Here is a 26,588-nt window from a genome sequence, read left to right as displayed (position 1 = left end):
AGTAGTTTCCTTTAGTATTATTTAGTAAAAGATCCTTTGGAAAGACGCATTTAAAGGGTAAATTAATTTATCTAATTTCCGTACGTTTTATCTTTTTTTTCGCTAAGTAACTTAATTACTATTATACTATTAATTTTATACTATTTAAAGATTTACTATTTTATAATATTAATAACTCAATAAAAATAATAGTAAATTTAAAACGGACAGCAGAGATCTCTTTATAAGTAGCGTATATACCTATATTTCAATTTGTATTATAGTGCATCGAATGTTGGTCTTGTACTATTGTATTGTGCTATTGCTTTGTATGGTTCGGCTTGACGCGTTTGCGCTGCGATACCTTAATATTTTTCAAGAATCTAGAAAAAAGAATGGAATTTTTGTTATTGTTTTTTTTCTATCGTCTCCACTGGGGCGGTGCTATCGCCCAGGCGGCGCTCTCCGATACGGGTAGATTCAGAAGGTACGTATCATCATGTCTTCCGGATACTCGATTCCCAAATGATTTGTCTGCGGAAGCCGAGAAAATCATCCTAAACCCTTCCAATACACCAAGACGGTATCCATCCCTCTTTTATAGCGTCGGATGTGATGGGATGGATCGACCGTGCCGAACGTGCCTAGCTCTTTTTGCTGCTTTTCGTTGGCTTCTCTTTTCCCTCTCTTGTGTGTCTGAACTGACGCCTGTCTCATCTTGTTGAAGCTGTTCGTTCATCCAGCGTGCTTTGTCATTTTGCATCAATCGTCCCATGTCGTCCCGCTTTCATCTCCATCCCAACCTCCTCGAAACCGCGGATTTCTGCAAGCTTCTCCGTATCCAACTCGGCACGACCGCTACCCTGCCTCTTCGCCGCACACATAAAAGGCACCAGAGATTCACGGCCAGGACCCCGGGCAAAGGAGCTGAGAAAGCTATTCGCTTGCTTCCCGCGCACGCGGTTTCCATCACCGTGACCTGCTTCGATGTGGCCTAGGTAATACCTACTTGGGATTTCGTGTTCCATAGTGAAAAGAACTGGAAGGTTTTATAGGCGCTGAACCCCTAGAGTGCCTGTGATCTCCCCACAGTTCACCAACCGGCCCCGTACTAGTAGACGGAAGACCGTGAACATCAAGGTCAGAGTTTCCACTTCTGACTCGGGTACGCGCAAGTACCTGGCACAGATAGTCGCAGAGTACCAGCATAAGAAAACCCCACCTATTTTTGCCTGCATCCGGATGCCGCGATACAAGATCCGGCTTTAGTTGGAAGTCACCGCTCGCTCGGCACGCACACCACTGGGAAACTTGACATTTTGGCGGTCCCAGCCCGCATAGGTTGCTACACATATCCCGCCGGCGACCTTAACAGACCATCGGCAGCCCGGTGTTAGGAAAACGCCCTTTTGCAACGGTCTACGGTCCGGAAATTGGTAACTACTCAGTCCGGCAGTCTCAATGAGGTTTTTCAGCAAAAAATCGTCCAGAAGCTCCACCTCCACGGACAGAGTGGACGCAGATACGCGCGCCGGACGTTACGAGTCGACGCAGCCTTCTGGCACTTCAGGTCCAAGAAGTCCCTACTCGCACGCAAAGCGTTCGCACTCACAGTCGCCGCCGCCGCCGCCGCCGCCTCCAAAGTCTCTAAGGCCGCCCACGCAGACGCAGCAACACCGATTGTCCCCCACCAAACCCGTGTTTTCGTCCCCCTCGGGCACCCGTTCGCCGTCCGCCAAAAAAACTCACAGGTCGGACAGTCAACCACGCCGGGATCATTCTCCCCCGACACCACCTCCGCACTACAACCTTCCCCCAACACCACCGTCGGGCTCAACTTCTAGATCTGCGAGTGCGCGCGATCCCACAAAACACTCGTCGTCGTCATCGTCGCATCAGCCGCGCTCCTCGACCAGTTCCCGCAGCAGTTTCGGCCGCCACCCAGTCGACCCCGCCGCTGCGTCTGACAGCCGTTCCCGGTCAACTTCCTTCCGTCGAAAAAAGGTCGACACAGACATCCACCCGCTGAACCTGCCTCCCGAGCAGCGCAAACGCTTTTCTGATCTGTCCGGCTTTAGTGTTCGAAATTCAATGGAGTTCGACAACAAGGAGAACGGCGCGGCTTCCGCAGCCTCGCCGCCGCCGCCGCCGCACAAGCAGCAACCGCAGGACCAGCAAGCTCAGCAGAAGCCCACACCGCCCGCTCACGGAAGCACGTTTACCGTCCCCATGTCCAACGGTGCCGATGCTGCTCAGACTAATGACGGCGAAGTTCCTACCCCTCCTCCCCATCGCTCGCAGCCTACTACCCCCGTGCAGAGCCCTGCCGAGCAGGCAGAGGGCTTCAAGAATGAGGGCAACAAGTTCTTCAAGGCAAAGGATTATAACCAAGCGATTGTGCATTATACCAAGGGTAAGAAGGCGGCCAGGTTCGAGGATTAAAAAAAAAAAAAAATTGAGGCAGAAACTAACTTGGGCATAAACAATACAGCCATCGTCTTGCAGCCCGAATCCGCAACATATCTAGGAAACCGTGCGGCAGCCTACATGTCCGCCGGCAAGTATAAGGATGCTCTTGAGGACTGCACTCGCGCAGCGGAGCTTGACCCGAACAACCCCAAGATTCTGTTGCGTCTGGCCCGTATCTACACCAGCCTTGGCAGACCCGAAGAGGCCATCGCCACTTTCGGCCGCATCCAACCGCCCCCTTCGGCAAAGGATATGGCTCCCGCTAGGGACATGTTAAACTATATCCAGGCCGCCCAGAAGGCTCTCCAGGAGGGCACGGCCGCTTCCATGGTTCTGCACCCCCTCGATATGGCCGAAAGGCTCCTGGGTATCGGTGCTAGCCGGCCCAGAAAGTGGGTTCTGATGCGTGGCGAGGCTCTCCTCAGGTTGGGCGATATCAACTCTCTTGGTGAGGCTCAAAATATTGCAATGTCGCTCCTCAGGAGCAATAGCCAGGACCCCGAGGCTCTCGTGATCCGTGGCCGTGCGCTTTATGCTTCAGGTGAGAACGACAAGGCAATTCAGCATTTCCGCAAGGCGCTCAGCTGCGATCCCGACTTCAAGGATGCCATCAAGTGGTTGCGTGTCGTTCAGAAGTTGGACCGTATGAAGGGAGAGGGCAACGATGAATACAAGGCTGGCCGTTGGCAGAAGGCCCTGGAAAAATACACTGCGGCGTTGGAGATTGACCCGTCAAACAAGGGCACCAACTCCAAGATTCTACAGAACCGCGCCTTGTGCTACACCAAGCTGAAGCAGTTTGACGAGGCCATCGCCGACTGCGAAAGAGCCATCAGCCTCGACCCTTCTTACCTCAAGGCCCGCAAGACCAAGGCCAACGCGCTTGGCTTGGCCGAGAGGTGGGAGGACTGTGTTAGGGAGTGGAAGGCACTGCAGGAGCTCGAGCCTGAAGACAGGACCATTGCTCAGGAAGTCAAGCGAGCCGAGCTTGAGCTCAAGAAGTCGCAGAGGAAAGACTACTACAAGATCCTTGGGATCGACAAGAATGCGGATGAGACCCAGATTAAGAAGGCGTACCGTAAGCTCGCCATCGTCCACCATCCCGACAAGAATCCCGGCGATGCCTCCGCCGAAGCCAGATTCAAGGATATCAGCGAAGCTTATGAGACGCTTAGTGACTCTCAGTAAGTCCCTCCCCTGCCCCTCCTAGTTGACGAGTTTGCTAACACCCCGAATAGAAAGCGCGCTAGGTACGATAGTGGTGACGACCTAGTGGACCCGTCTGATATGTTTGGCGGTGGCATGGGCGGTGGCATGGGTGGTATTGACCCTGAGATCATTATCCAGATGATGGGTGGCCAGGGTGGTCATGGCTTCGGTGGTGGTGGTTTCGGCGGCTTCGGCGGTGGCGGCTTCCCTGGAGGCGGTCGCTCCCGCGGCAGGGGAGGTTTTGGCGGCGGCGGCTTCCACTACCAGTGACAAACCCACGAAGATGATAACGAGTACGAGGGCGACTTTGACGATGATAATGACGGGTATCTGTCCGAAGACGACGCTACCGAGCATCACGATGAGCACGGACGGACCCACAGAGCTTGGGGAAAAGGAAAAGCAGGCAACGACATGGATAGCCGAGTGGCATGGCTCAGATCATGGGGTATCTGGCTGGTCGCTGCCGTTGTGCTTTTGCCTCCCCATCTCTTGGTTCTGCTCCTTGTGTGGTATGCATGCCTAAGTCTCTTCAAAAAGTTCATGGCTGCCGTCAGACGCGGCTAGCGTACTTCTGGTATCTCAGTCAGAGAGTGACTGAGACCGCGTCTGGGGTATGCAACCCCTTGGCTCATGCCAAATTTCAGGAAAGATGCCTGAGCGTGTAAGAAGCGATGGAGCAGAAAAAAAAAGACGGGTGTTTTCTTTTACAAATTGGTCAAGGCATAGACTTGTTTCATTGGTTCATAACCTCACATACCCTTTCCCCGGAAAAGTTGCGCCACGCGCATCCTTCGTCTTCCACCATTGTCTTGTTATCGTCTCGACCATATTTCCAGGCCGTTGTTGGGCTATGAGTTGTCGCAGTCATGCACACGCCCATATGGTTATCCTTATCCGGCACTGTGAGATGGAAGTCAGTGGCGTTATGTGTCTAGGTTTCTGGATTGAGGATGTAACCGATTTTCCTTTTTACATATCGGATTGCACATAGACTGACAACTCATATAAAAGTCTGGTGAAATGGGGCTGCTTATCATGGTTTGGTTCTTTGAGTATGCTTGAAGACGAAGCAGAAGAATACTTAGACACCATATATTCAGGATAGAGCTTTGAACTGGCAGCGAGTAAATATGGCACATACAGCGATTATTCCTGTCGCGCAGTATTCATTGAGTCAGCGATGCCGGCATTCGGAAAGACCTGAACAAACGTTCGTGGCAGCCGGTCGATGAACAACACTGGTTGCACTGTGTTGCTAGTTTGTAATTAAGGGTGAGCGGACAACGTGTGGTGTGGCGCCTCTGAATCCTAACTCAAGGATCTAGACATTATCTTCAGATTTTGAATAAGGTTTGAATACAGATTACCGTTCCTAGCTTGTGGTTTGCTTCAATTTGATATCTCTTTTCTATAGTTGCCATCTTTCTTACCATAGTACATGTACATCTTGCCAGATTAGGTGACTTGGGTCATAAATGTCAATTTGGTGATAAGAGCGGACAGCTGGGTAGTTATTATCTACTTGGAAGGTCTCTCATCAAATCTGGGGCGAATACTGCATCCAGGGAGAGAAAAAAGAAACAGACAGAGAGATAGATCTGTTCAGATCAAAGACGACACAAGCTCACCACAACAGGAGGCAAGCTCAATGCCGGGATTGGTTCACAAAGCCACCAAGATCTCGCGTGTCCGTTCTGGGGTCAGAATGAAGGACAAGGAACCGTGGCAGTAAGTACTGGCAGTACGAGCCGAAGGGGCAGGTACGGAGGGAGGCATGTGGGTGTACGTAGCGGTGTTAGCGGGGAGCTTGGGCCCCCTGTCTGAAATTTGGAGGCCACGATTCATCTTCGGTGCCAGAGTCCCCGATCCGCACCTGCCAATCCGCCATCCGCAGAAAGACAACTTGACAACATCCCCCATCACCAATCCGACCAGTATCCATCGGTCCAAACCGACGAACCCTGTGGAAGCCGCCACACCTCACTTGACACGGTCGCACCACCTTACCTTTTGTTCCCAGCCATCTCCAGCAACAATCTGGAAACAACTTCCACTCCTTTCTCCCACAGTCCAATATTAACTACTAGACTACGCTGGCCTAGACAGAGCAGAGGATCCCCGCGGCAGCTCCAACAAAAGCGCCCTGCTCGGCCTCTCCAGTCCCTAGCTGCAACTTGTCCTCGACATCTTTTCTTGGGAATTGCAGCCTGACCGCCGTCTACTTCGGACGCCAGCAGCTTCTCGCCACGATAGGTACTCACCATGAGTACTGATTACGCCTACGACGAGGAGGGCCACCTCTGGCCCTTCTTCGTGTTTACCCTTACGTCCATCGTCACCGTACCCATCACGTACTCGCTAATAAAATCGTCGCGGAACGACCCAGCTGCCGCTCTTAAGCGCATCCAGACGGACTACAAGCACGACCAGTCGGCGGTAGTCGACACATTACGCAAGTCGGAGAAGCGCAAGGACGGTAGCAAGCCATGGCTAATCGCCCTCGTCATCGCCGGGTGGGCTGTCATGGGCTACATGATCTACCTCATCAAGACCACCGACGCCCCGGTACAACACCTCTGGAACCCCTATGACATCCTGGGCATCGCCGAGAGCGCCACCGAGAAGCAAATCAAGAAGACGTACAAGATGCTCTCCCTCAAGTTCCATCCCGACAAGGCCCGCCCCGACGCCTCCAAGAACGAGACCATTGACGATCTGAACCGCCGCTACGTTGAGATCTCCAAGGCATACCAGGCTCTGACGGATGAGGACGTGCGCAACAACTTTATCCAGTTCGGCAACCCCGATGGAAAGCAAGGTTTCAGCATCAACATCGCCCTTCCCAAGGCCATTGTCTCCGATGGCAATGGCAAGTACATTGTTCTGATCTACTTCGCCCTGTTTGGTGTCCTCCTCCCCTATCTGGTCGGCTCCTGGTGGTACGGCACACTTCGACGCTCCAAGGAGGGTGTTCTTATGGAGAGCGCCAACCGTTTGTTCAAGGAGTATCAGGACAACATTGACGAGGGTGGTGTAGTGGCGGCTCTCAGCAGTGGCCAGGAATTTGAAGACCTGTTCAAAGGCGACAAGGCAGATGCCGGCCTCTCCAAGATCGAGTCCAAGGTTATGGCTTCCGACGAACTTCCACCCAAAGAGAAGAAGAAGCTCGAGGACGTTGAGAACGGCCCCCGGAGAAAGGCTCTCGCTCTTCTCTGGGCTTACCTTGGGCGCATTGAGCTTGGTGATGCTACTCTTGAGAAGGCCAAGTTCCAGGTCGCTCCTATTGCCCATGCTCTGAACAAGTCTTTCAATGCCATCGCCCTCGCCTACATGAACACTGCTCCACTCCTCGCCTCCTACTTTGCCAGCCAGCGCCTCATCCAGGCCATCCCGCCCAAGGCTTCTCCTCTGTACCAGCTTCCACACTTCAATTCGGCCGTTGTTCGGGCTGTCGAGGGCGACTCCCGTGTCCACACCACTGTCCAGGCCTTCATGGACCAGCCTGATGCTAAGCGCCGCAGCCTTGTTGTTGGAAAGGGCCTCTTGACCGATGCTCAGTACAAGGAAACCATCGCCTATGCCAAGCAGCTCCCCTACCTCCGTGTCGCCAAGGCTTTCTTCAAGGTCACTGGCGAGAAGTTCATCATTCCCTCTTCCCTCGTCACCCTCGTTGTCAAGGGCCGCTTCGTTCCTCCCGGTAGCGAGAAGGTACCTGACGTCACCCCCATTGATCTCGAGGACATTGACCCCGCCGAAGACGATCTTGACGCCATCCTCGGCCGCAAGAAGACCAAGAAGGTCGTCGGCAAGGACGAAAAGGGCAAGCCCATCTACGAGGAGTCCGCCGAAAGCGAGGACGTTTACCCACCGCTTGCTTCCTCCCCTTACTTTGCCCGCGACCACAGCCCCAGATGGCACGTCTTCCTTACGGATTCCAAGCAGGGACGCGTGGCCGTGCCGCCTTTCACCTTTGTCAGCTTTGACAGGCCCATTTACGAGTCGGACGGCAAGACGCCGACGTTCGCCATGCAAACCATGAAGGCGCAGTTCCAGGCGCCGCCACAGGCCGGCCATTACACGTTTGTCATGCACGTGGTGTGCGACAGCTATGTCGGGTTCGACACCAAGATGGAGGTGACGCTCGTGGTGGAGGACGCGAGCCGGGCGGCCGAGATGAAGGATGAGGAGGAGATTAGCGAGCCTGAGGAGGGTGAGTTTTTTCCTCCCTTTTCCCACCATCCACCACATTCGCATAACAGAAAGCTGACCACAATCGCTACAGATTCTATTGCCGGCATCATGAACGCAGCAAAGGGTGCGCCGACAAAGCAGAGGGTTGTCAAGGACGAGGAAGACTCGGATGAGGAAAGTGGGACAGATGATGATGAGGACGATGACACGAGCGACACTAACACGGATACGGAGCCTGAAAACTAAATTTGGCTTTCTTTCGCTTTATTCGCTTAGTCGTTCTTCATATTTTGTAAACTTTCTTTTCAACATCATTAAGAATGGGTGTATGGGTCGGTTGGTAAGGTTAAGGTGGGGTGTGTGGTCTCCTTAAAAAGTGATGGAGCGGCTTTGACAGCGAAAGACAAAATCTCATTATAGTTTGGACAGTCTGTCTGGTTATTACAACTTGAAATCTGGCAGGCTGGTTAGACTTTTACATGTTGTTGTGTACATAATTATCTTCTCACGGTACTGTAGCGGTTGAAAGCCAGGCGCGGATCCTCGAGCTGAATGTTCGTGTGCCGCAACGCAACGCAATGCACTTAAGTACATGGGTATCATATTCTCTATTCACTTCCTTTTCGTATTTCCCATTGGCTTATCACCTTTTGCCACCAACCCTCTTCCACTTCTTCTCAGGTCGTCCGCCGGCCAACGAACCCGATCCCACAGATCCAGCAATCCAACCACGAAACAGAAGTCGAGAAGGGGGTTGTCAGGCGGCTTGAGTGGCGCCTTTTGTCAACCCCCTTTGATTTCAAAGGTTAGGGAGATGGCCCAACCCCCAAACCGCATCACAACCCCCAAGTACGTGACCTGGTAACTGGGTATCCCATCCTATATAGAAAGATGTGCTAGTCTAGTTCTAGTAGCTCTGTCTTTGTCGCATAATATTCTTGATTTCATTCCTTCTTGCGCAGTCTTCATCCCCTCCTTGTCTTCCTCCTGCACGTAAACTCAAAGGGTAGTTCCGAGCCATCATGCCGCTGAGATATGCAATTCTCGGCTCTACCTCTCTCCTCTATTTTCCTATTTCTGTGCTGAAAATCGGCTGCTTCCTCGTCTTCTTCCTCATCCCACCCTCTTCTTAGGGGGGTAAAAAGTACTAATCTCAATCCCAGTTCAGTCCATCCTCGTCGCGGGGCTGACTGGCTGATGGGATTTCACGCTGTCCTGGGCTGCTGCGCAGCAAAACGGGCAGAGTTCCACCTGGCATTTCTGGATCGACGGAGCTGCTGTTTCTCAGCCGAATTGTATAAAATTATGCGTTTAGGCGGCGACCTGCATATCGGTTCCGGACGCCTTGGCCACGCTCGGGTACTTGTTAGCAACGGGAATGTCGGAGACGGACTGGCCGCGGGCCTTGGCGGTAAGGGCGATGAGTTCCTTAAGCATGAGGTCGCGCGTGTTCTTGCAGAGCTCGTCGACGTCGGCGGTGGTGAGGCCGGTGGTGTCGATGGGGTCGAGGACTGTGAGTGAGGTGAAATGGTTAGTATTTTGATAGCACAAGAAGGAAGTGAAGGAAAATGAAGGAAGGGAGAGAGGGGGGAAAGGTAGGGGTTATATATACCCTTCATAGGAATGACTCCGGCGTTGAAGACGAAGTCCTTCACGTTAAGGACGTGGCTATAGTTGGCAACGACAACTGGCACAATGGGAACCTGAGCCTGGACAGCCAAGTGGAAAGCGCCCTTCTTGAATGGTAGCAGCTCGGGCTCCTTGGAGTAGCTCCTGGTTCCCTCGGGGAACATGTAGACGCTCTGCTGCTTCTTCTGGATCTGGTTGGCGGCGCCGGCCATAGCGGCGCGCGCGTCGGTCTTGCTAGCGCGATCGATGAAGATGGAACCCGAGAGGGACATGAACCAGCCGAGGAATGGGGTCTTGCGCAGCGAGCTCTTGGCCGTAACGGAGCAGTACTTGGGGAACATGCAGCCCAGCATGAGCACGTCGAGCTCGGTCTGGTGGTTGCCAATGAAGACGGCGGGACGGGTTTTGCCGAGGATGTTCTTAGGGTCGTCGATCTTGAACCGGACGCCCGTGGTCAGCGCCATGACGTACTTGAAGGAGCGGCCGACGGCCCATTGCGCGCTCTGGCCGTGACCGAGCAAGGAGAAGGCAATGGAGGTGATGACGCCGAAACCGGCGCAGAGGAGCAGCGAGAGGTAGCTGGCGAGCGAACGGGCCACGAAGGCTGCTCGGGGCAGGATGAGGGACAGCATGTAGAAGCCAATGGTGAGGGCGACGCAGCCTTCGAGGAAGTAGACCGGGTAGTAGAGAAGACTGGCCATGACAGCGGTGACTAGACACCCAACGGTCCCAGAGGTATGTTTTTATTCCGCAAGTGGGACTCGGAAGGGGTTTGCGATGCCGCTAAAACGGGGTCTGCCCTGCGGAAAGATCGGGACGTCGCGTGTGGTTGGAAATATGACGCAGGCAAGACGGGGGGTGCTAGATAGCGGTCGGGGAAAGGGCAGTAGGGTCGGATATGCGTTTTCGTCGGATCCAAGTCTGGGCCAGTATGGTTAAGAGGTTAGTCTGAGAGAAAGAAAAGACCGGGCATCACATGGTCTGCTTCCGAAGCAAGACGGGAAGGCACAAGCACAAGTAATTGGTAACAGCCGGTCAGCGGACTTACAGCGGCGCAAAGTGTGCAGCAGTCTTGGCCTTGCAGCGTGGGAAGGAACCGAGATGTTGTTGGGGAAAAGGGTATCAGGGACCTGGTTGCTGGTGAGAGAGAGAAAGAGGAAAGGGCTGGCGTGACACAGGATCTGGTGTGTAAGACTGGAGGTAGCTTCAGCTGCTGTTTGAGAGTGACTGTGATGGATGAAAGTAGAGAGAAGATGTATTCACGTTCACCGACAAGAGAGATACAAACAGGACGGCGGCACAAGAGAGGCTGGACACACGGCACAAGCAATAAGACGCAGCAGCTGAAGCAGAAGCAGAAGCAACAAATGAACGACGTAGCCGATGGGATGTTGCAGTTCTGTCGCAAGCAATTCATCGGCACAGGTTGGGGATTCAAGAGTGTGGGGTTCCTGACTGAACCGTGGGATCGATGACTGCTGATCGTGCCGTTTGATTGGTTCATAGAATTCCCGTCGTCCTGTGCACCACAGTTGCGGTGCCTGTCATGACCGTGTCTTGTTGAGGCTTAATTTTTCTCTTCAGAACCCTTTGGAATCTCTTTGACCAGCTGGGCGTATAAGCAGCCGGGCCCAACGAATCACCATATTGTTCGCAACGGCTGAACGAATACCAAGTACTCTACCAACACTGATTTCATTGCGCTCCATCAGTTATCGTAGGGCCGATCCTCCATACAACCTACCTAAAGATTGAGGAGGTGTTTTCACATGTCAGCATTTATTTGCGTGTGTTACCGTGGTGTCACTACGAGCGGAGTTTGGGCGTTCAACAGGAAATCTTTGGGGATCTGATGACATGATGCCAGGCAGGTACGAGTGGTGCCCCAGACTTGGCCAGGCCAATCCTTCTTCAGGTGCTTGACCACGCCCAAGGAATCTGATCAATTGGGTTTAGCATGCTGCGTACCATTTGAGCCAGCCAAGGCGTTACACTGATACGACAATTACGGATGTAGGGGCCATGTATTGTAAGTTTGATACCTACATGGAAACGCTCCCCTCCCTCGTTCCCCTGGCGTTCAAGCAAGTTCTTTCCGCCATGGCCCGCATCAGATCATTTCATTCCACTTCCTATCCCTCCCCTTGCCGTCACGAGTCGCCGTCTCAGGTCGGTCACTGCCCAGACACCTCCAACTACAGCACCTGCTAGAACAACAAACAGCGACCGCCCCGGCGTTTTGACCCTCGACTCCAACACCACCACCGACCGCACAACATCACTTTCGTCGCCGCTTGTATTCATTTTCACCGGCGCGATCCTGTCCAGTAACGCTTCTGTCACACAGCAAAGTACACGCGCCGTCACCCAGACGACCGACCGACTACTGTGTGGCAAACTCACGTGTCGAACAATTGCGACCGCAATTGACCACTACACCCACTGCATGGTGGTCAATTGGTGGGGGGTCCACATGATATCATGGTCTCAGTCCAGCACATGCGACTGCGATAATCAACCGCCCGTCTTCTCCAAAAGACCGCCGACATAGCCCTACCTCCAAATTGCCAATTGCCAGACAGCCGCCATGACCCCCTACAGAGGGCGACAGCCGTCCCTCTCCCTGCGATTGCCCCAGCCGTCGGCCTCGGCTGTCCTTCCCGACCTGCCTCCCATATCGGCTCTGTTTCTGATCGACTTCGATGTCAAGGCCGGATATACCATTGTATGGAAACGATCGGTCCCCGGGCTGGAACTCGATGGCGTTGTCGAGTACAAGAGTCTTCCTTCCGGCCTCCATACCGTCACCGACGACTTGGTTTACTTTGTCCACGAAGGGGGACATGCTGGCTTGAGCGCCTTCGTCAACGCCAGGACAGATGAGGAGGAAAACCGCCATGCCCGTATGATTGCTGTTGGGGTTTTGGTTCCGTTGGTATATGGACGGCTAGGAAGGTCATGGCGTCATGCCGACCGGCTCAAGGATATTGCTAGGTAAATAACGGTGCTGTGTGATTTGGAAGGCTTGCAACGTCAGGGGCTAACGCTGGATCTCGACTTATAGCAAACTTGTTGTCGACCGTCAACAGACACATCTGCTGGAGGACTATTGGGCCCAGAACGGGATACAGGATGGCGCTCACCCGCCGCCACTACCGGAAGCTGCGCTAGACTCGCCCGCCCTGAGCTACAAGGGGGGCCGTCCCGGGCCCGGAAAGGGCCATTCAAGAAATAGGTCCGCATCGGACGGCACCGTTTTGATGTCCTCACCTCACAGACTCTCGCCTTATCACCCTGCTTGGAGTTTAACTTCGCTTCTTGATACATTTGGACCCCTTATCTTTCCCATTCACCGTGCTGCCTTACTGCGCAAGCGTATACTAATTTCTACTCATGCTCCCGTACATGAAGCTTGTAATTTCGGTACGCTGTGTGGAACCTTGGGTGACTTCGGGATAATCTTGCTTACATACCTTGCTAGTGTACAATCTCTCTGTCCTATCCAACATCCCTTTGTCAGTCTCCGATCTGGTGGATCCTGCGGCATCGACCCAACGTCTGCGACCGCTGTTCAACATTGGTGTTCACGATATTGGGTATCTTCTAGAGCACCACGCGGCAATGAAGCGTCATCTCAGGGGTGACAACCTTGAAACCGACAATGATCTTGCGTCTAGTATTACTGCGGAGGAGGCTGCAACCGGATGGATTGCTTGTACAACAGATACCATCCTCACGATCAAGGATGGTCTATGGGATATGCTCATTACATTGCCGCCACCACACTCGGGCAACGCAAAGGAGCGCATGTGGCCAACTGTCGAGTGCCCCAAGGGCGTGCCAATCAAGGCTACGCAGCGAGATCTAAGGAGGTTCAAGTGGCTGAAAATGAGCCTTGCTCGAATTGACCCAAAATCAATGACCACACCCCAGATTCTTCGCAGTCCATTATCTGACAGAACAAGCCCGCGGTCGGTATCAACGCCTAACGTACCCAACAGAACGCCGACAATCTCCCTGACCAGACCGACCGAGACCTCTCGACCGGTTACTGCGACATCTCAAACACCCCCGCTAACACGAGCCAACTCAGACGATGACGCCGAGCGAGTCGTGGAGCCGACTACATGGGCAGCCCTAGCCTACTCTGGGTTTATATGGTGGGCCTCGGCAGGCGAGCAAGGCCACAGTGATGAGGTCGACGAGTTGGCGCACGACAGCGCTTTGCTTGCCGATCTTACAGGCAACACTCCGAAGATGGCAGGACGCACACATAGGAGGACAAGTTTTGGCACTGCCTCTTTGATCGGCAACAATCTTGAAGAGGGGGGTATAACAGAATCGGACTCGTCACCTACCGCCCAGCAAGACGGAGCACGGGAAATATCCGATGAGGAGCAGGCCCGCATTGAGCTTGCTATTATCGCCTACTTCCATCGTCTAACTACATCTGTGCTCTCTGTCTTGGCAGACCTCGTCGACAGTGCAGATGATGATGATCTGCTCGACCTTGACATCGACCCTAATGCGGGTGGTGAGGAAGAGTACAGGGATGATTATAACGATGTCGACGATCAGACTGGATTGCTATATAGTCAAGAGCGATCCGGAGTCCAAGGTAGTCATCGTGGAGGTGAAGGCGAGGACGACGAAGCCGAGTATGAAGGCTGTTTGCGGGGGTGGATAAGAGTCGACAGCGAAGCGCTGGCACACATGGGCCTAGATGTGTGGAGCAAGAGTGACGCAGATTTTGTGAGCGAGTTGACCACGAGGTATTTTAGGAGGAGGGCGTATGTGGAGAATAAAGGTGTTGAAGTGTGTGGGTTGAAGGTTTGTTAGCCTAACCCCCTTCTCAATGCATTTGTTTTTGTTTTTCGTCAAGCAGGGCATTGGTGGTGGGTCTTCCTTTCTTTATTTTTGATTTGGCGGACTATTCGGGTTGTATGGCGTTGAACTTTTCGGGATGGGAAAATGGGACAGAGTACTTGAACTTGGTTGTTTTGTGAAGACCGTATCATGTCACATATGTTTTGTTTCATCTGAGTTCTCGTACCGGCACCCCTGTAGGTTACCCAGGAAACGACTGTTTGGTAACCCGCACGCACTCAACGCCGCAATTCAAATCCCATCATCAACCTTTCACCCACTCACCACTACCCCTAGAGCTAAATCTTTGCCCCCAGCGGCCCCAGCGCCCTCAACGCCTCTCTCGTCCCCTCCGCCGTCTCCTTCACAATCTTCACCACCTCTCTAAACTCGGGAATCCCCGCATCCCCCATGCACTCATACATCCACCCCTCGCTCGTCGTGACCGTCACTCCCTCCTGCCTCAGCCTCGCCAGCGCCACGGGAACTTCTTCCTTGTTACAACTCGAGACCCCATCCGCAATCACGTAGATCTTGGTGTTGGGATGCTTCTTCCGCAGGGCCAAGCACGTCTGCGTCACGCAGATGTGCGATTCGATTCCCACCAGAGCAATGTGCGAGGGGATACTGGCGGGCGAGGAGGAGAACAAAGAGGCGAGAGAGGGCGTGTACATGCCAAAAAGAGTTTTGTCGAGGTCGGCGGCGACGAGAGGGTGTAGGCTGCTGCTGCTGCTGCTGCTGCTGCCACCACCGTCTTTTTGGGTGAGAAAGGGTTGCAGTTCGGAAACGGTTTCGCCTAGTTTGGCCCGGGTCTGGGTGGTGACGTAGATGGGGATGTGAAGGGCGTGGGCGAAACGGAGGAGTTTGGTGGTTGTTGAGACGCTGGAGATATGATGATGCTTGTGAGATGGGGCCTGTTACAGTCAAAGATGAGGAATGGGGAAAAAACCCCATATAATGATACTTACACTTTGTCAAACTCATAGATTGCGTTGCGGAACTTCTCTTGAATGTCACACACACTATTGTTCATTGTAAGAGAGACAGAAATCAAGAATGAGGATGGGGTCTCGTGAACCATGGACGTTGACGTACAAGAGAGCTGGCTTTTCTGGTATTAGATTGAATGGTCAGTTTAATGAAAATTTGAAGAGGTGAAGAGTGAAAGGGCGTTGTAGAGCGTTTGGGACAGCTTCCACATATGAACATACCGAAGGCTCTCTGTTTCGGAGTGGAGTCAGTCATGATGGGTGAACGTCGTGTTTGTACAACGGGTAGACGGTGGGAAATTGCTGAGGCAGATATCGCAATAGTTGATGGTCTGTAAAGTGATTTAGGAGTTATGCTCCTATATAACAAGGACGAGGAAGGTCTTGCGACGAAGGACACACTCATGTTTGATCACAGGGAAGGCGGGGAAGGGCGAGGGGTACCGAGTTCCGGGGTACCATATGCGGGAGGAGGTTGCTCTATTAAAGTAGCGGGTAGGTAGCCGAGTATGGTACATGCCGATCTAACCCCGCATCCCGAGCTCGCTGTAGCGTCACCGAACGAACGACGGGAGCGGTCGGCATCCATTGAGATTCGGCATAGGCCTGATGTTCATCTAGATACCCTCAAGCATACTTCAACATCGTGCGTGTTTCCACCCAAGGTATCTCTCATTTCTTCATCGGTTCCTCAATCCCTCTCTGCTTTCCATATCACCCAAACATACGCGCCTACGACAACCGAGTAAGCTTAGCACTCTTCAGCCACCCCATCCTTCCCTGGCCCGTCTCCCTCCTAATCTTGAACAACTCATCCAAAAACGCCGGCACAAACGTTCCGGGGCCTTGGACATCCCTTCGTTCAGCCGCTCTCTCCGCCGCAATCTCAAAGTGCAACAATGCCACCACCGTAGCCACCAGCTTATCGTTGGGGTAAGCCGCCACGAAAGCCGAGATGGTCGTCCCCAAAACGCACCCCGTTCCCGTCACCATCTCCAAGTAGGCGTGCCCGTTGTCGATGCGGAACGTGTGTTGCCCGTCACTGAGGTAATCGCTTTCGCCGGTCATAACGACTACGTTCTTCTCGCGCAAGGCAAGTTTGCGGACTAACTCGGCCTTTTGCGAAACTTCTAGCTCTGCGGAGGAGTCGACGCCCCGTTGTTGGAAGGTTTCGCGCTCGTAGATGCCGTAGACGGTGCGGATCTCGCCTTCATTGCCTTTGATTATGTCCAGATAGCCGTGGGAGAGGATGGTCTTGACGGCGGAGCGGCGGAGGGTGGTGGCGCCGGCTCTGCAGGGGTGTGGGAAATGTGTTAGTGGTGTTCCAGAAGCCTCGACGATGGTCTTCTGTTTTTTTTTTTCAGGAGACGAAGATGATGCTTACCCGACTGGATCGTATACAACCGGTTGGCCGACCGAGTTGTACGCCCGCAAAGCCTTGAGATAGTTCTGTAGCCCGTCTGGGTCGACGGTACCCATGTTGACGACTAGTGCGCCCCCTAGCTTGCACAGGTCGAAGGCTTCCTCTCCGTTGTTGGCCATGATGGGCGATGCCCCGATGGCGAGGGCGACGTTGGCTGCGAAGTTTTGCACCACCTATACACATTCCAAATCAGCCAAGTGTTCGTTGGGAAAACCACAGAAAGGCGCATAGGATTGTTGTGCCCACCAAGTTCGTCATGTTATGCGAAAGCGGCTTCTTCCTAGCAACCTCCAGAACCACCTCCGGTACAAGCTCAAGAATGCTGTCCGCCGTCTCCGCCCTCGGGCTTGTAGCTGCCCTGACAAAAGGCGGCTGCGAGTTAAATAGACCGAGCAAGTTCTTCGCCGCCGCTTCTGGGTCCGGAGCAGCCACGAGGGCGCTCACCACCGCGACACCATCGAGCTTCTTGCTCGGGGCCTCACTCTGATACACGATCCGCTGGAGGTTCTCGGCGTTGATGCCACCAATACAGACGGTCTTGACGTGGTCGTACCCGGCATCCGCCATGGCTTGGAGAATGTCGCGGACGCCGGCGGCGCCGATGATATTCTTGGTGTTGGTCTTTCTGTGGGTATGCGATTAGCGTCGAATGCATGACGACATGTATGCTCGGCCTCGGAATGATTATGAGGTGACGACGGTGACATGTGGAAGCCTCTTTCTCTCTCACTCACGTCGGAGTGGCATAAACGGTGCCAATGCCAAGGTAATCTGCGCCGCCTTTGCAGGCCACCATGGCTTCTTGTATGGTGCTGACCGTAACTCCGATGATGGCGTCAGGGCCGAGCAGCCGCCTGGCGGTGGATAGTTCTGTTGGAAAGCAAGTTAATCCTTCTGTATATTTCTCCCTCTCTCTCTCTCTCTCTCTCTCTCTCTCTTCGGTCATGTCCCGAGCGAGTGAGAGAAGCTGCTGATGAGCATAGGCAACTAACCCATATCATCCTGCCCAATGTGAACACCCTCGCAGCCAACCGCCAGGGCAACATCTACGCGATCGTTGATGAGCAGCGGGACGTTGTACTTTTTCGTAATGGCGTGCAGCTTCTTGCCCATGGCAATCATGTCCCCGGTATCGCTCGTCTTTTCGCGGAGCTGGACGATAGTGGTGCCACCCCTGACCGAGGCCTCGACGACCTCGCAAAGGTCCCGGTCGCCGAGGATGGCGGGGGTAGAGTCCGTTACTAGATAGACGGCATAGTTTACGTTGTTCCGGTCCATCCTGAAGACGAAACGGGATTGCCGCTGGGAGAAACGAGGTGGGAGAGTGGTGGTTGAGGGGCTCGATCTCCAAACACAAACCCGGACGCCTACTAGTGGTTACCAGTAATGCACGCTTCCTTGGTTGGTGCTGCAAGCGTATAGTAACCGTACCGCTGACCGGCTGGCTTGATTTTTTCGAGGGCCAAGAGGGGGGAACCTGTACGTAGTGTAAGTATCTATTGCGTGAATCTGCAAGTGCAAGTGCGTGGTAAGGATTCGAGTGATTTCTTGTAGGCGTCCAGTGTTCGGCTATCATAGGTTTACTGTGTGTGGCTTTGGACAGGAGGCAACATATATCACTTAGCGTTACACCATAAAACTGCTTGAGCTTGGCAGTTATCTATCACGATAACTATTCTATCGATCATGCATCGCAGGTTAATCGTAGTTAGAGTTTGACGTGAGATCCAACACTGTCGTAGTTTTCCAAGTAAGCGGTAAAGTTACACAGTGCGAAGAGTGTCCATTATCTATGCCATAGCTTCATTGATGCATTACCGTACGTTACACATGCAGTACCGTGAATCATCAACGATCTTAACGAGTCAGAGTTGACACTTGAGGATTTCCAAGCCGTCATGATTGTTCCTAAGCATGTTCATATCGATTTACAGGTTTCCGATGCCTCTCTTTTCCAGCAAAACCCACCCTGCTCATTAAACCCTTGATCCGTAACCGTTTCATTGCCAAGGGATGCCAACCCGTACCTTGACCATCAATGAGATTAACACATGTAATATTACAGTACCGTCTGTCACCAAAACACACCACCGCCTAAGAAAGAGCAGGACTCTTCCTGGCATTGACATATCTCTCTACGTAGTTTCTCTCCTTTAGCAACCACCCGCTCAACGCCAGCGCACCAGCTTCCACGGGGATCAGCAGGATGGACAGGTAGATGCCCGCCTTGCTCTGCTTGCACAGAGTTCCCCAGTTAGGCTGCGTCCACATGGGAACCGCACGCCACCGGCAGGTCCAGGACAAAAAGGTATCGACAGAGTCAGAGGCGTTGACGGAGTAGAAGAAGATGACGGCAATGAGAGCGGCGACGAGGGAGAAGAAGGGGAGCGCAAAGGATAGAGAGACTTGGGCAGTTGAGGTTGTGCGAAGCTGTTGATGATGGTCTTAGTTTTAGCGGTCTTGACTACAAGAATGGGTGGAGAATAGGAAGCCAACATACGAATTGTACCTTGGCAAAGACCAAGGCAACCATGTGGAGGACAGTGATGATGGCGCTGCCGGCGACCAGGGCCACGGTTGGTCGGATGTTAAACTCCTGAGGCCAGAGGGACAGGAAAGACCCCGGTAGAGGCTTGGTGGAATCGTAAACTGAGAGAGTGTTGGCCGAGACCCCGAGTACGGTAAGGCCCATCAGGAGGCCCAAGAGAGTGATGGCTGTTTGAACGCTGTCCAGAATACGGACGGTGCGTAGCTTGTTCTGCAGATGCTTGTCTCGCGAGGCATCTTCGAAGATCTCGGAGGTGGAAGGCGATTTTTCGGACGACATGATGGTGAAAGTCTTTGAAGATGGGAGTAGACCGATGTGGAATTTGACGCAAAGTTTATATGCTGTTGTGTGTCCGTATCGATATAGAGCACTGCTCTGTCCTTGGTGTCTAGATGTAGCAAAACAGAACGAAGGGGCGCTGGGGAAGGCTTGCTGGCGGAAGGATATGACCCGCGCTAAAGTGAACTTGGAAAGACGAAAAGAAGAAAAGAAACGAACAGCTCAACGGTTCGGTTGAGACGGATGGAAGGTTATCTCTAGAAGGGAAGATCGTCAGGACTCAGGAGCACGGGGATTGTTCTGATACAAATACCTCTGACGGATTTCAAACTCAAGCTTTCAACTCCCATCCATAGGGCGGCTAACCGCCATTGGCACAGCGCCGGATATGCCAGCAAGGAATCTGAGGATGGGATTCTGGGATCTCTTAGATCTCTCGGTGCTACCGTCCGGTAGCGTACCCGCGCACCTAAACGCCCATCATCTCAGGGTGCATCTCGCCTTCAGATAGATGAGCCGTCCACTTGGAGAGCCGGAGGTCCGCGTTGCCGATGCAATGCTGCGAGGTAGGGGGTTGACGATGCCACCCTCCCAGTTGCCTGTGATGGATTATCATGTTTCCCTTAATGGTCAATTATCCCTCCTTAGTGGAAATGATACAAGGAGATGGGGGACCAGAATAGTGCCCTCTGACCATCAGATTGGCTAGATTGTAAGATACATAGACGCAGATGAATATGCAGACATGCAGTGCACGAACTTGTGTGATGAGCGGTCGATGGTTGGATTGGTGTTGAAGATGTGCCGGCGCTTACTGGCGACCAAGGCGGGGGGTTAAAAGCCGGACGAGAGAGATCGTGAGAGGTCTGGCCAATCAGAGTCCGTAACTCAAGGCTGAAACAGCGTTGGTGGCTCGCTAGCGTCTGCGGTGCGCTTCGAGAGCCTGGCCTAGAACCAAGATGTGGGAGCCCCTGCAATTGTTGGCGGGCTAAATTGGACTAGGTGGGCAAATTGATTACGCCTTCTTTCATCGAGGATCATCAAAGTTGCAAACTCTCTCGCATGTCAAGACGCGAAACTTGAGAAACGTTAATCTCGTCGGGCGGGAGTGGAGTATTCTCTGTCACAATGGCAATTTCTTCTCCCGGCCGCTAGCGAAAAGAATGGGACCAAAGAATCTTTGCATGCCTTCTAGCCAACTTCTCGAAAGCGCTCAAAGAGGGCATGAACTCATCAGAGACAAGTCCATAAGGCCAGACAACTGCTCCTACACCACCGTCATCCCATAATCACTACTACCACCACCGCTACCACCACCGTTACCGGATTCATTCAAATCCGAGACAGACTAAGACCCAAATCCTCCATCAAATCGAGAATCAAGTCCAAAGAAACCCATGATGTGCAGTGAGGAGTGATGGTAGCGAGCGCGGAGAATGTACGGCGGAAGTTGATGCGTTGGTGGTGGGAGTGGGCGAAGAGGTCACGTAGACGGTTGAGAATGTGACTTCCGTGTGATTAGTAAGTTAGTAGTAGTAAGGTAGGTAGGTAGGTATGTTAAGTGATTCTTCGGTTCTCCCCACACAAAACACCATCTGAAAAAAGGGATGTTTTCCGATCTATCCAAGATTGAGAGAGATTTCAGGATGTGAACCCATAGCATGAGGTTTATCAAGCCTTGCTCTTCTTTGTTGCCCGATAAACAGATGAACAATACCAAAGTTATCACCATTGAACGGCGCGGTATGACAAAGTATAGGAACTCAACTGTCAAGTATACGTTATGCCATGGTACAAAGTACCGGCAGTCAATGCAATGCCTCCGTAAGACAACTAAACCAAAACCAATGCTTTTCATACGCCCCTTCCTTTCTTATGCCATCCATCCATTCCGTGTCTTTCCTTCCCATCCGGCCCCATTCACCCACGTATGTATGTATACATATATATATATATATATATGTATACAGTAGTGCCCGTGTATAAAGATGTGTCTTGACATGCTACGCGTGAACGATTGCAAAGACGACGCGCAAAAGGTTGATAATCTGCCGCACACGCCATATGCCCCACCCTCCCAGCACTAATGATAATGTAAACTGTCAACCCCAAAAAATACTGTTGCTCTCTAAGAGCAGGACATCGAGAATCGTGATGGTATCTTTGTACTGTCAGTGTATCACCTTATCACCTCGCGCTCTTCTTCTTCCCGCTCCTTGTTGTTGGTGCAACCTGGACTTCCACCTCTTCCTTCGCAGCGGCCGCCTCCTGCTTCTTCTTGCTTTGCTTCCTATTCCTGGCCGGGGGTGGTTCCTCTCCGTGGAGATGGCCAATCTCCTCAATGGCCGTGGTGTTGACCCATGCGAGACATCTGTAGGCTGGTGGCTCAGGAGTGACTTGTCTGGTTGTCGTGGCCGCACGGCTGTTGTTGTTGCCTCTTGTGCTCCGCTTGCCCCTTCCTCCTTTCGTTGTTGGCTGGACGGGCTGCTCCTCGACGACGGCGGCCGTAGTGCTGGCTTCAACACCCTCCATCGCATCTCCACCCGTGGCACCGTTCTCTTCCTTTTTCTCTTCCTCTGTAGCTGTATCAAGTCCCACGTAGGTCTTGCGGTTCTCCATGCCCTTTTGGATTCGGTCCCTGTAGTTGACGAGTTCCTTCCTCAGCTTAGTCTCGTTAACACCCCGCGGATCCAGCCACTCAAGGAGCTTATCCACGTCCTCCGCACGCTCGTAGAAGCCCCATTGCGTGGCCTTGAACACGCTGGTACCGCCTTCCTCCCTCTTCTTCCTTTCCGGCACGGTGATTCCGAACTTGGCAACATATTCGTTCTGCCACTCCTCCTTCATATCGATATACCCCTCGCGCTCCAGCTCGTCCGGCCCCTGCACCCAGATACAACCGTTCGCGTACCCCGCATGCGCCGTGGAGCTGTCGGGTAAACCACCGTATGGCATTCCGTTTCTCTCGAACCAGTAGTACCTGTTCCAAAACCGGTCCTTGCCGAGCACCCTCGTGCGCGGGCAATCGGCTTCGCGAAGGTCGTTGTCGATGATGGCGATTTCCTTTTCGCATTCCGCAATTTCGTCCTCCTTCTTCTGAATATCCTTGAGTACCTTCAGGAACTGCTTTGATTGCTTAGGCACCTTGGCAGCGGCCGCCGCCGCTTCGGCGCGCTGCTTCTTCTCCTCCTCTTTGCGCTTGCGCTCGGCGGCACGGTCGTTGCCACGACGCAGATTACGCAGGCCGTTAGTTGGCGTCTCGTCGGCATCCTCGGCGTCGGAGTCGGGGATTTCGTCTGAAATATGAACCCCTCCTGTCAAGGAGATCTCATCAACATCCGTCATCTTCACATCGCCGTTAGGATGCGCTCCGTTGACGCCGTTGACCTTAGCTGACTCCAAGGGCGGACTCGGGGGCATGTTGTCCGGGAGTAAGATCTTGCGTTGGTCGTTCAAGTTCTTGAGGTCCTCAAGACTGTAATTCGCGTTAGCCAATTTTCGTTGTGCATCACCAAATCAAAGGACTTCAACTTACGCTTGTTTCCTCTTCCGCTGCCACTCAATCTTCTCCTTCCGGTACGCCGTCATCTGCTCGCTACAATCCTCCATATACCCCCTTATCGCCTTGGTTTCCGCAGTGAGCATGCAGATGATCTGCAAAGCCTGAACTCGATAGTTCACATCGAGGCTCGCATACCGCGCGCGCACCGTCTCGCGACTCGGCTCTTCATCCTCAACAGGCACAAGCTGCTCCAGAAGTTCCTCGCAGCTCGCGTTCAGCCTTTCGTTCTTGCTCAGCTGGTGTAACAACCCGACCATGATCAGCTCCCAGCCGCCGTCCTTGAAATCGCGCTTCCGCAGGTGCTCGATCCAGTCGTAGTCCTTCAGAACCTCCTCGGCACGGTGCTTGGGCGCATCTTCGGCCTCCTGCATTTCCCGTTCGGCAGCAGCAGCCTCGGCAGCTAGTCGCTCAGCCTCGAGCTTAGCGAGGCTGCTGCGTGTCGCGCGGGCGGTAGGTAGCGACTCGGGTTCAGGGGTTGCGGCGGCGCTATCTTCTTCATCCTCCTCTTCCTCATCCTCCTCTTCAAGCTCGGGTAGCTGAATTTGGACCTTACCGCCGTCGGCCTCGGAGCTGACCAGAATCTTGAGGACAGCGCAATGAATCTCGTTGAAAAGCTGTACCGGCATCTCCTCCGAGGCGAGCTGCATGGCCTCCACAAAGTCATCGAAAGTGAACGAATCCAGCTTGAAGATCTCGCAGTAAACGTTGAGGGTATCCCAGGTCTCGAGAAGGGGTCCTACCGACTTCATGAGTATCTTGCCATCGAAAGGCGCCTTGAAAGTGGGTTCCAGGTCGACAGGCGGATCGGCACACAGGTACTTGAGTTGCGGTCGCACCAGGCCGCGAGATTCGACTTGCAAATCCTCGATCGGGTACTTGGGCGGCGGGGGCGGCGGGGGAGGTTCGGGCGCGCTGTATATAGGAGGTAATGTGTGACTGCGATATGACAGGGGGAACTGGAATGGATTGCCTGGCAGTGGTAAGTGCATGAACCCGCCCGGCTCGGGGCCGTTAAAGAGGTTATGTTTCCTAGAAACTACGCCACCATTCTGCCGTGCCTCTTGAGCAGCGGCCTGAGCGGCCTGCTGAGCCTTTGATTTGTGACTCTTAGGCGCTGGTTTCAGTTCAGGAAGGCGGACAGGACCTGTAGGACTAAATTGTCCGGGTGAGGCAGGGGTGTTGTGGCTGGTGTGGCTGTTGAATTCCATACCCATACCGCCGGGCTGCGTCATCCTCTTCTGTGCCTGGATTTGCTTTCTCTCGAGCAACTTGTTGTCGTAGCGCAGATGTGGCGGGATTCGAGTGTCAATGTGGTATCGCTCGGCAATGTCGGTCTTGACCAGCCAGGGAGCGCCGTTCCAAGCTTCGCGCGTTACTGTCTTCTTAATGAAAGAACGAAGGACCGACTTGGTGAAGACCTTGCGATCGCGGAAGATCTGAGAGTCGTTGACGGGCACCTCCTCCTGGCGCTCTTTAAGACTGACAAAGTAGCGGGAATACGGGGGAGCAGTGGAACCATCAGGCAGAACCGTGCCTCCGAATCGAGTCTTGTCCCGGACTACACCGTGTAGTTTCTCTCCATCGATGCTCACGGTAACGGTCTCACCCGGATAGTAGTCGTTCTTAAACTCATCGTAAATCTGATCAACCAGAGTGTCGATGCGAGACACGGTTTGGAACTGAACACGTCGAAGAACAGGACCCTTGAGGGCCTCAGGAAACGCCTGCTCAACCTCAGCTGCCCCAGCAGTCTGCAGGCGAAAGGGTTGGGTTAGTCCTGTATGGAAACGCAGAAGGCTTTCTGGAGCTTCGCATACCTCACTTGATAGGGCTTCAAAGAAAGTTAGACCAGAGTGACCTGTGATTGTGCAGATGAATCGTTTCTGTTCTCTAAGTGTGAGTGCATGTCATTCAGGGGTGATTTGTTTACTTGCACAGCTGTGCTCACCTGATTGTAGAAGTCCATGCTATCTCCAAGTCAGCTTTCAAGTTCACACACTGTTGACTTGATTATTTTGCACATACCGGTTGAGGTATTCCTCATATGTTACGAAGATCTCTCCCGTCTGAGGGATGTGCCAAACCTGTGAGGCAACGTGTGAGCTGGCGACTGCACGAACACATGAGAGGGCAAAAAGGGGAGAGTATGCATACCTCTTGGTTGTCATCTTCAATATTCGGGACAGTCAGAAACTGCACCGGCTTCCTTTTGAATAGGACCTGGTTGGTGAATATGGGGTAAGCAGCTTGATCCAGATGACAATGGAGTCCTTGGGAAAATCATGTACCATGATGAAAGCTCGCTCCTCGAAATCTCAAGAGGAAGCCGAGTTAATAATGACCTTGAGTGAGGAGGAGAAAGGAAGAGAACCGACGTAGAAGCCGGAAAGTCAGACCCCAAAGATGACGGGGGTTAGTTTGAGCGAAGAGCAAGGCCGAGCAGCCTTGCACGTGTCTAGACGATGAGTCTAGATGTTTGAGACCTATAAGAGCAAAAGTGGTGGTGAGCAAGTGTGTGATTGAGAGAATTGAGACGCGTTGTTGCGCCCGAAAGAGCGGTGTTGTGGCTCATGTCGCGATCCGTGACGGTCGGGTGGAGAGAGGGGAGTTGGGTTGAACAGGGTTGTCACGGGTGTGGTGTGTGGGTGCCTCGAGGGTAGGGTGCTGATGCCGGTGCTGGGTTTGCCAGGTGCGTGGTGTGGTTTGGGGGGGAGGGGGAGGATACTTGAGAGGAGAGGAGGTACTATGAGGTATGTGCCATGTGGGTGGTATGTGGAAAGGTGTAATATCAAAAGGGAGGTACATACGAACAACCGCCCTACACTTGAGGTGGTCTCGATGCTGCTGCAAGGCTGATTGAAGACTTTTTGGATCCAATGCTGCGCTGCATCCGTTCAAAGCCTTGAACTCGTTCCCTGGCGTGATGATTGGAATTTGCGCCAAATCCAAATGGATGGAGGCCGGGACACGGTGGGTTAGGTTTCGGATGCCGGCCGGAGGTTGGTGGTGCTTCGTGTCAAAATTCCATTCAATATCCCGAATATCTCGACTTTGGAAGCAACAAAGTGGTGTGTGTGGTGGTTACGGTGGAACGGCCGTCGTGGTCGTGGTCGTGGTGGGCGGCGGCGGATGGCGGTGCGGGAGCAAGTGCACGAAGTTGTGGGAGTTGGGAGGAGGAAAAAGTTGAGCCAGGGCCCGGGGGGGGGGGGAGGAGGGGAGGAGAAGAAGTGGAAGAGGTGGGAGAGGGCGGGAGTGGAAGCCCCATGGCGCTGGGATGGTCGGGTGGAACGAGGAGGATGGACGGCAAATGGGAGCGTGTGAATGTACCTGAGAAACCTGAGGGCCTTACCAGTCCGTGTTGGCGTCCGGGACCCGTTGGACCCGCCAGGGAGGGACGGGATGAGGGATGGCTCCAGCTCCGAAGCCAGTGCGGCCATCCCA

General features: G+C 53.4%; 8 protein-coding genes across 8 annotated transcripts; 3 read left to right on the top strand and 5 right to left on the bottom strand.

The window, feature by feature from the left end:
• The first annotated feature begins 538 nt into the window (after positions 1-538).
• NCU00170 (DNAJ domain-containing protein) lies at positions 539-4,839 on the top strand. Its single transcript, XM_951590.3, has 3 exons — positions 539-2,392; positions 2,471-3,632; positions 3,687-4,839. Exons 1-3 carry the CDS (start codon positions 1,441-1,443, stop codon positions 3,925-3,927), a joined length of 2,355 nt encoding a protein of 784 aa, XP_956683.1. The 5' UTR covers positions 539-1,440; the 3' UTR covers positions 3,928-4,839.
• Positions 4,840-5,520: 681 nt separating this feature from the next.
• NCU00169 (translocation complex component) lies at positions 5,521-8,450 on the top strand. The gene is made up of 2 exons (XM_951589.3): positions 5,521-7,870; positions 7,943-8,450. Exons 1-2 carry the CDS (start codon positions 5,923-5,925, stop codon positions 8,095-8,097), a joined length of 2,103 nt encoding a protein of 700 aa, XP_956682.1. The 5' UTR covers positions 5,521-5,922; the 3' UTR covers positions 8,098-8,450.
• NCU00168 (1-acylglycerol-3-phosphate O-acyltransferase) lies at positions 8,315-10,867 on the bottom strand. The gene is made up of 3 exons (XM_951588.2): positions 10,529-10,867; positions 9,464-10,401; positions 8,315-9,362 (listed from the first exon to the last, which is right to left on the bottom strand). Exons 2-3 carry the CDS (start codon positions 10,179-10,181, stop codon positions 9,163-9,165), a joined length of 918 nt encoding a protein of 305 aa, XP_956681.1. The 5' UTR covers positions 10,182-10,401; positions 10,529-10,867; the 3' UTR covers positions 8,315-9,162.
• Positions 10,868-11,575: 708 nt separating this feature from the next.
• On the top strand, positions 11,576-15,363 carry NCU00167 (hypothetical protein). The gene is made up of 3 exons (XM_951587.3): positions 11,576-12,474; positions 12,545-12,903; positions 12,962-15,363. The coding sequence occupies exons 1-3, from the start codon at positions 12,068-12,070 to the stop codon at positions 14,317-14,319; spliced, it is 2,124 nt and encodes a 707-aa protein (XP_956680.3). The 5' UTR covers positions 11,576-12,067; the 3' UTR covers positions 14,320-15,363.
• On the bottom strand, positions 14,455-15,762 carry NCU00166 (isochorismatase domain-containing protein 2A). The gene is made up of 3 exons (XM_951586.3): positions 15,558-15,762; positions 15,315-15,457; positions 14,455-15,228 (listed from the first exon to the last, which is right to left on the bottom strand). The coding sequence occupies exons 2-3, from the start codon at positions 15,425-15,427 to the stop codon at positions 14,646-14,648; spliced, it is 696 nt and encodes a 231-aa protein (XP_956679.3). The 5' UTR covers positions 15,428-15,457; positions 15,558-15,762; the 3' UTR covers positions 14,455-14,645.
• Positions 15,763-15,790: 28 nt separating this feature from the next.
• Positions 15,791-18,343, bottom strand: NCU11173 (thiamine-phosphate pyrophosphorylase). The gene is made up of 5 exons (XM_001728444.2): positions 17,751-18,343; positions 17,493-17,628; positions 17,005-17,383; positions 16,720-16,931; positions 15,791-16,626 (listed from the first exon to the last, which is right to left on the bottom strand). The coding sequence occupies exons 1-5, from the start codon at positions 18,034-18,036 to the stop codon at positions 16,068-16,070; spliced, it is 1,572 nt and encodes a 523-aa protein (XP_001728496.1). The 5' UTR covers positions 18,037-18,343; the 3' UTR covers positions 15,791-16,067.
• A 135-nt stretch (positions 18,344-18,478) lies between these two features.
• Positions 18,479-20,191, bottom strand: NCU11172 (hypothetical protein). The gene is made up of 3 exons (XM_001728443.2): positions 19,899-20,191; positions 19,259-19,842; positions 18,479-19,188 (listed from the first exon to the last, which is right to left on the bottom strand). The coding sequence occupies exons 2-3, from the start codon at positions 19,583-19,585 to the stop codon at positions 18,853-18,855; spliced, it is 663 nt and encodes a 220-aa protein (XP_001728495.1). The 5' UTR covers positions 19,586-19,842; positions 19,899-20,191; the 3' UTR covers positions 18,479-18,852.
• Positions 20,192-21,341: 1,150 nt separating this feature from the next.
• crf4-2 (chromatin remodelling factor 4-2) lies at positions 21,342-26,490 on the bottom strand. Its single transcript, XM_951584.2, has 8 exons — positions 25,955-26,490; positions 25,436-25,630; positions 25,302-25,367; positions 25,173-25,231; positions 25,096-25,114; positions 24,965-25,030; positions 23,121-24,898; positions 21,342-23,060 (listed from the first exon to the last, which is right to left on the bottom strand). Exons 2-8 carry the CDS (start codon positions 25,436-25,438, stop codon positions 21,773-21,775), a joined length of 3,279 nt encoding a protein of 1,092 aa, XP_956677.2. The 5' UTR covers positions 25,439-25,630; positions 25,955-26,490; the 3' UTR covers positions 21,342-21,772.
• Positions 26,491-26,588: the final 98 nt, after the last annotated feature.

The sequence above is a fragment of the Neurospora crassa genome, linkage group III, assembly GCF_000182925.2.
Source record: "Neurospora crassa OR74A linkage group III, whole genome shotgun sequence".
Lineage (NCBI taxonomy): Eukaryota > Fungi > Ascomycota > Sordariomycetes > Sordariales > Sordariaceae > Neurospora > Neurospora crassa.
Note: the sequence above shows the minus strand (reverse complement) of the source record. Positions and strands in the feature narration are given on the sequence as shown.

What these genes read in the sequence shown, in the direction of transcription:
- NCU00170 (XM_951590.3), top strand. Translation starts at nt 1,441, where the DNA reads ATGAGGTTTTTCAGCAAAAAATCGTCCAGAAGCTCCACCTCCACGGAC. An exon ending in GATTGTGCATTATACCAAGG is followed by an intron (nt 2,393 to 2,470) that starts GTAAGAAGGCGG and finishes TAAACAATACAG; the next exon opens with CCATCGTCTTGCAGCCCGAA. An exon ending in GAGACGCTTAGTGACTCTCA is followed by an intron (nt 3,633 to 3,686) that starts GTAAGTCCCTCC and finishes CACCCCGAATAG; the next exon opens with AAAGCGCGCTAGGTACGATA.
- NCU11173 (XM_001728444.2), bottom strand. Translation starts at nt 18,036, where the DNA reads ATGGACCGGAACAACGTAAACTATGCCGTCTATCTAGTAACGGACTCT. An exon ending in ACCGTTTATGCCACTCCGAC is followed by an intron (nt 17,384 to 17,492) that starts GTGAGTGAGAGA and finishes GCATACCCACAG; the next exon opens with AAAGACCAACACCAAGAATA. An exon ending in CGCATAACATGACGAACTTG is followed by an intron (nt 16,932 to 17,004) that starts GTGGGCACAACA and finishes GAATGTGTATAG; the next exon opens with GTGGTGCAAAACTTCGCAGC.
- NCU00167 (XM_951587.3), top strand. Translation starts at nt 12,068, where the DNA reads ATGACCCCCTACAGAGGGCGACAGCCGTCCCTCTCCCTGCGATTGCCC. An exon ending in CGGCTCAAGGATATTGCTAG is followed by an intron (nt 12,475 to 12,544) that starts GTAAATAACGGT and finishes CTCGACTTATAG; the next exon opens with CAAACTTGTTGTCGACCGTC. An exon ending in ACATGAAGCTTGTAATTTCG is followed by an intron (nt 12,904 to 12,961) that starts GTACGCTGTGTG and finishes ATACCTTGCTAG; the next exon opens with TGTACAATCTCTCTGTCCTA.
- crf4-2 (XM_951584.2), bottom strand. An exon ending in TTGAAGATGACAACCAAGAG is followed by an intron (nt 25,232 to 25,301) that starts GTATGCATACTC and finishes GTTGCCTCACAG; the next exon opens with GTTTGGCACATCCCTCAGAC. An exon ending in TTGAAGCCCTATCAAGTGAG is followed by an intron (nt 24,899 to 24,964) that starts GTATGCGAAGCT and finishes TTTCGCCTGCAG; the next exon opens with ACTGCTGGGGCAGCTGAGGT.
- NCU00169 (XM_951589.3), top strand. Translation starts at nt 5,923, where the DNA reads ATGAGTACTGATTACGCCTACGACGAGGAGGGCCACCTCTGGCCCTTC. An exon ending in GATTAGCGAGCCTGAGGAGG is followed by an intron (nt 7,871 to 7,942) that starts GTGAGTTTTTTC and finishes CAATCGCTACAG; the next exon opens with ATTCTATTGCCGGCATCATG.
- NCU00166 (XM_951586.3), bottom strand. Translation starts at nt 15,427, where the DNA reads ATGGTTCACGAGACCCCATCCTCATTCTTGATTTCTGTCTCTCTTACA. An exon ending in ATCTATGAGTTTGACAAAGT is followed by an intron (nt 15,229 to 15,314) that starts GTAAGTATCATT and finishes TCATATCTCCAG; the next exon opens with CGTCTCAACAACCACCAAAC.
- NCU00168 (XM_951588.2), bottom strand. Translation starts at nt 10,181, where the DNA reads ATGGCCAGTCTTCTCTACTACCCGGTCTACTTCCTCGAAGGCTGCGTC. An exon ending in CGGAGTCATTCCTATGAAGG is followed by an intron (nt 9,363 to 9,463) that starts GTATATATAACC and finishes CCTCACTCACAG; the next exon opens with TCCTCGACCCCATCGACACC.
- NCU11172 (XM_001728443.2), bottom strand. Translation starts at nt 19,585, where the DNA reads ATGTCGTCCGAAAAATCGCCTTCCACCTCCGAGATCTTCGAAGATGCC. An exon ending in TCTTTGCCAAGGTACAATTC is followed by an intron (nt 19,189 to 19,258) that starts GTATGTTGGCTT and finishes CATCATCAACAG; the next exon opens with CTTCGCACAACCTCAACTGC.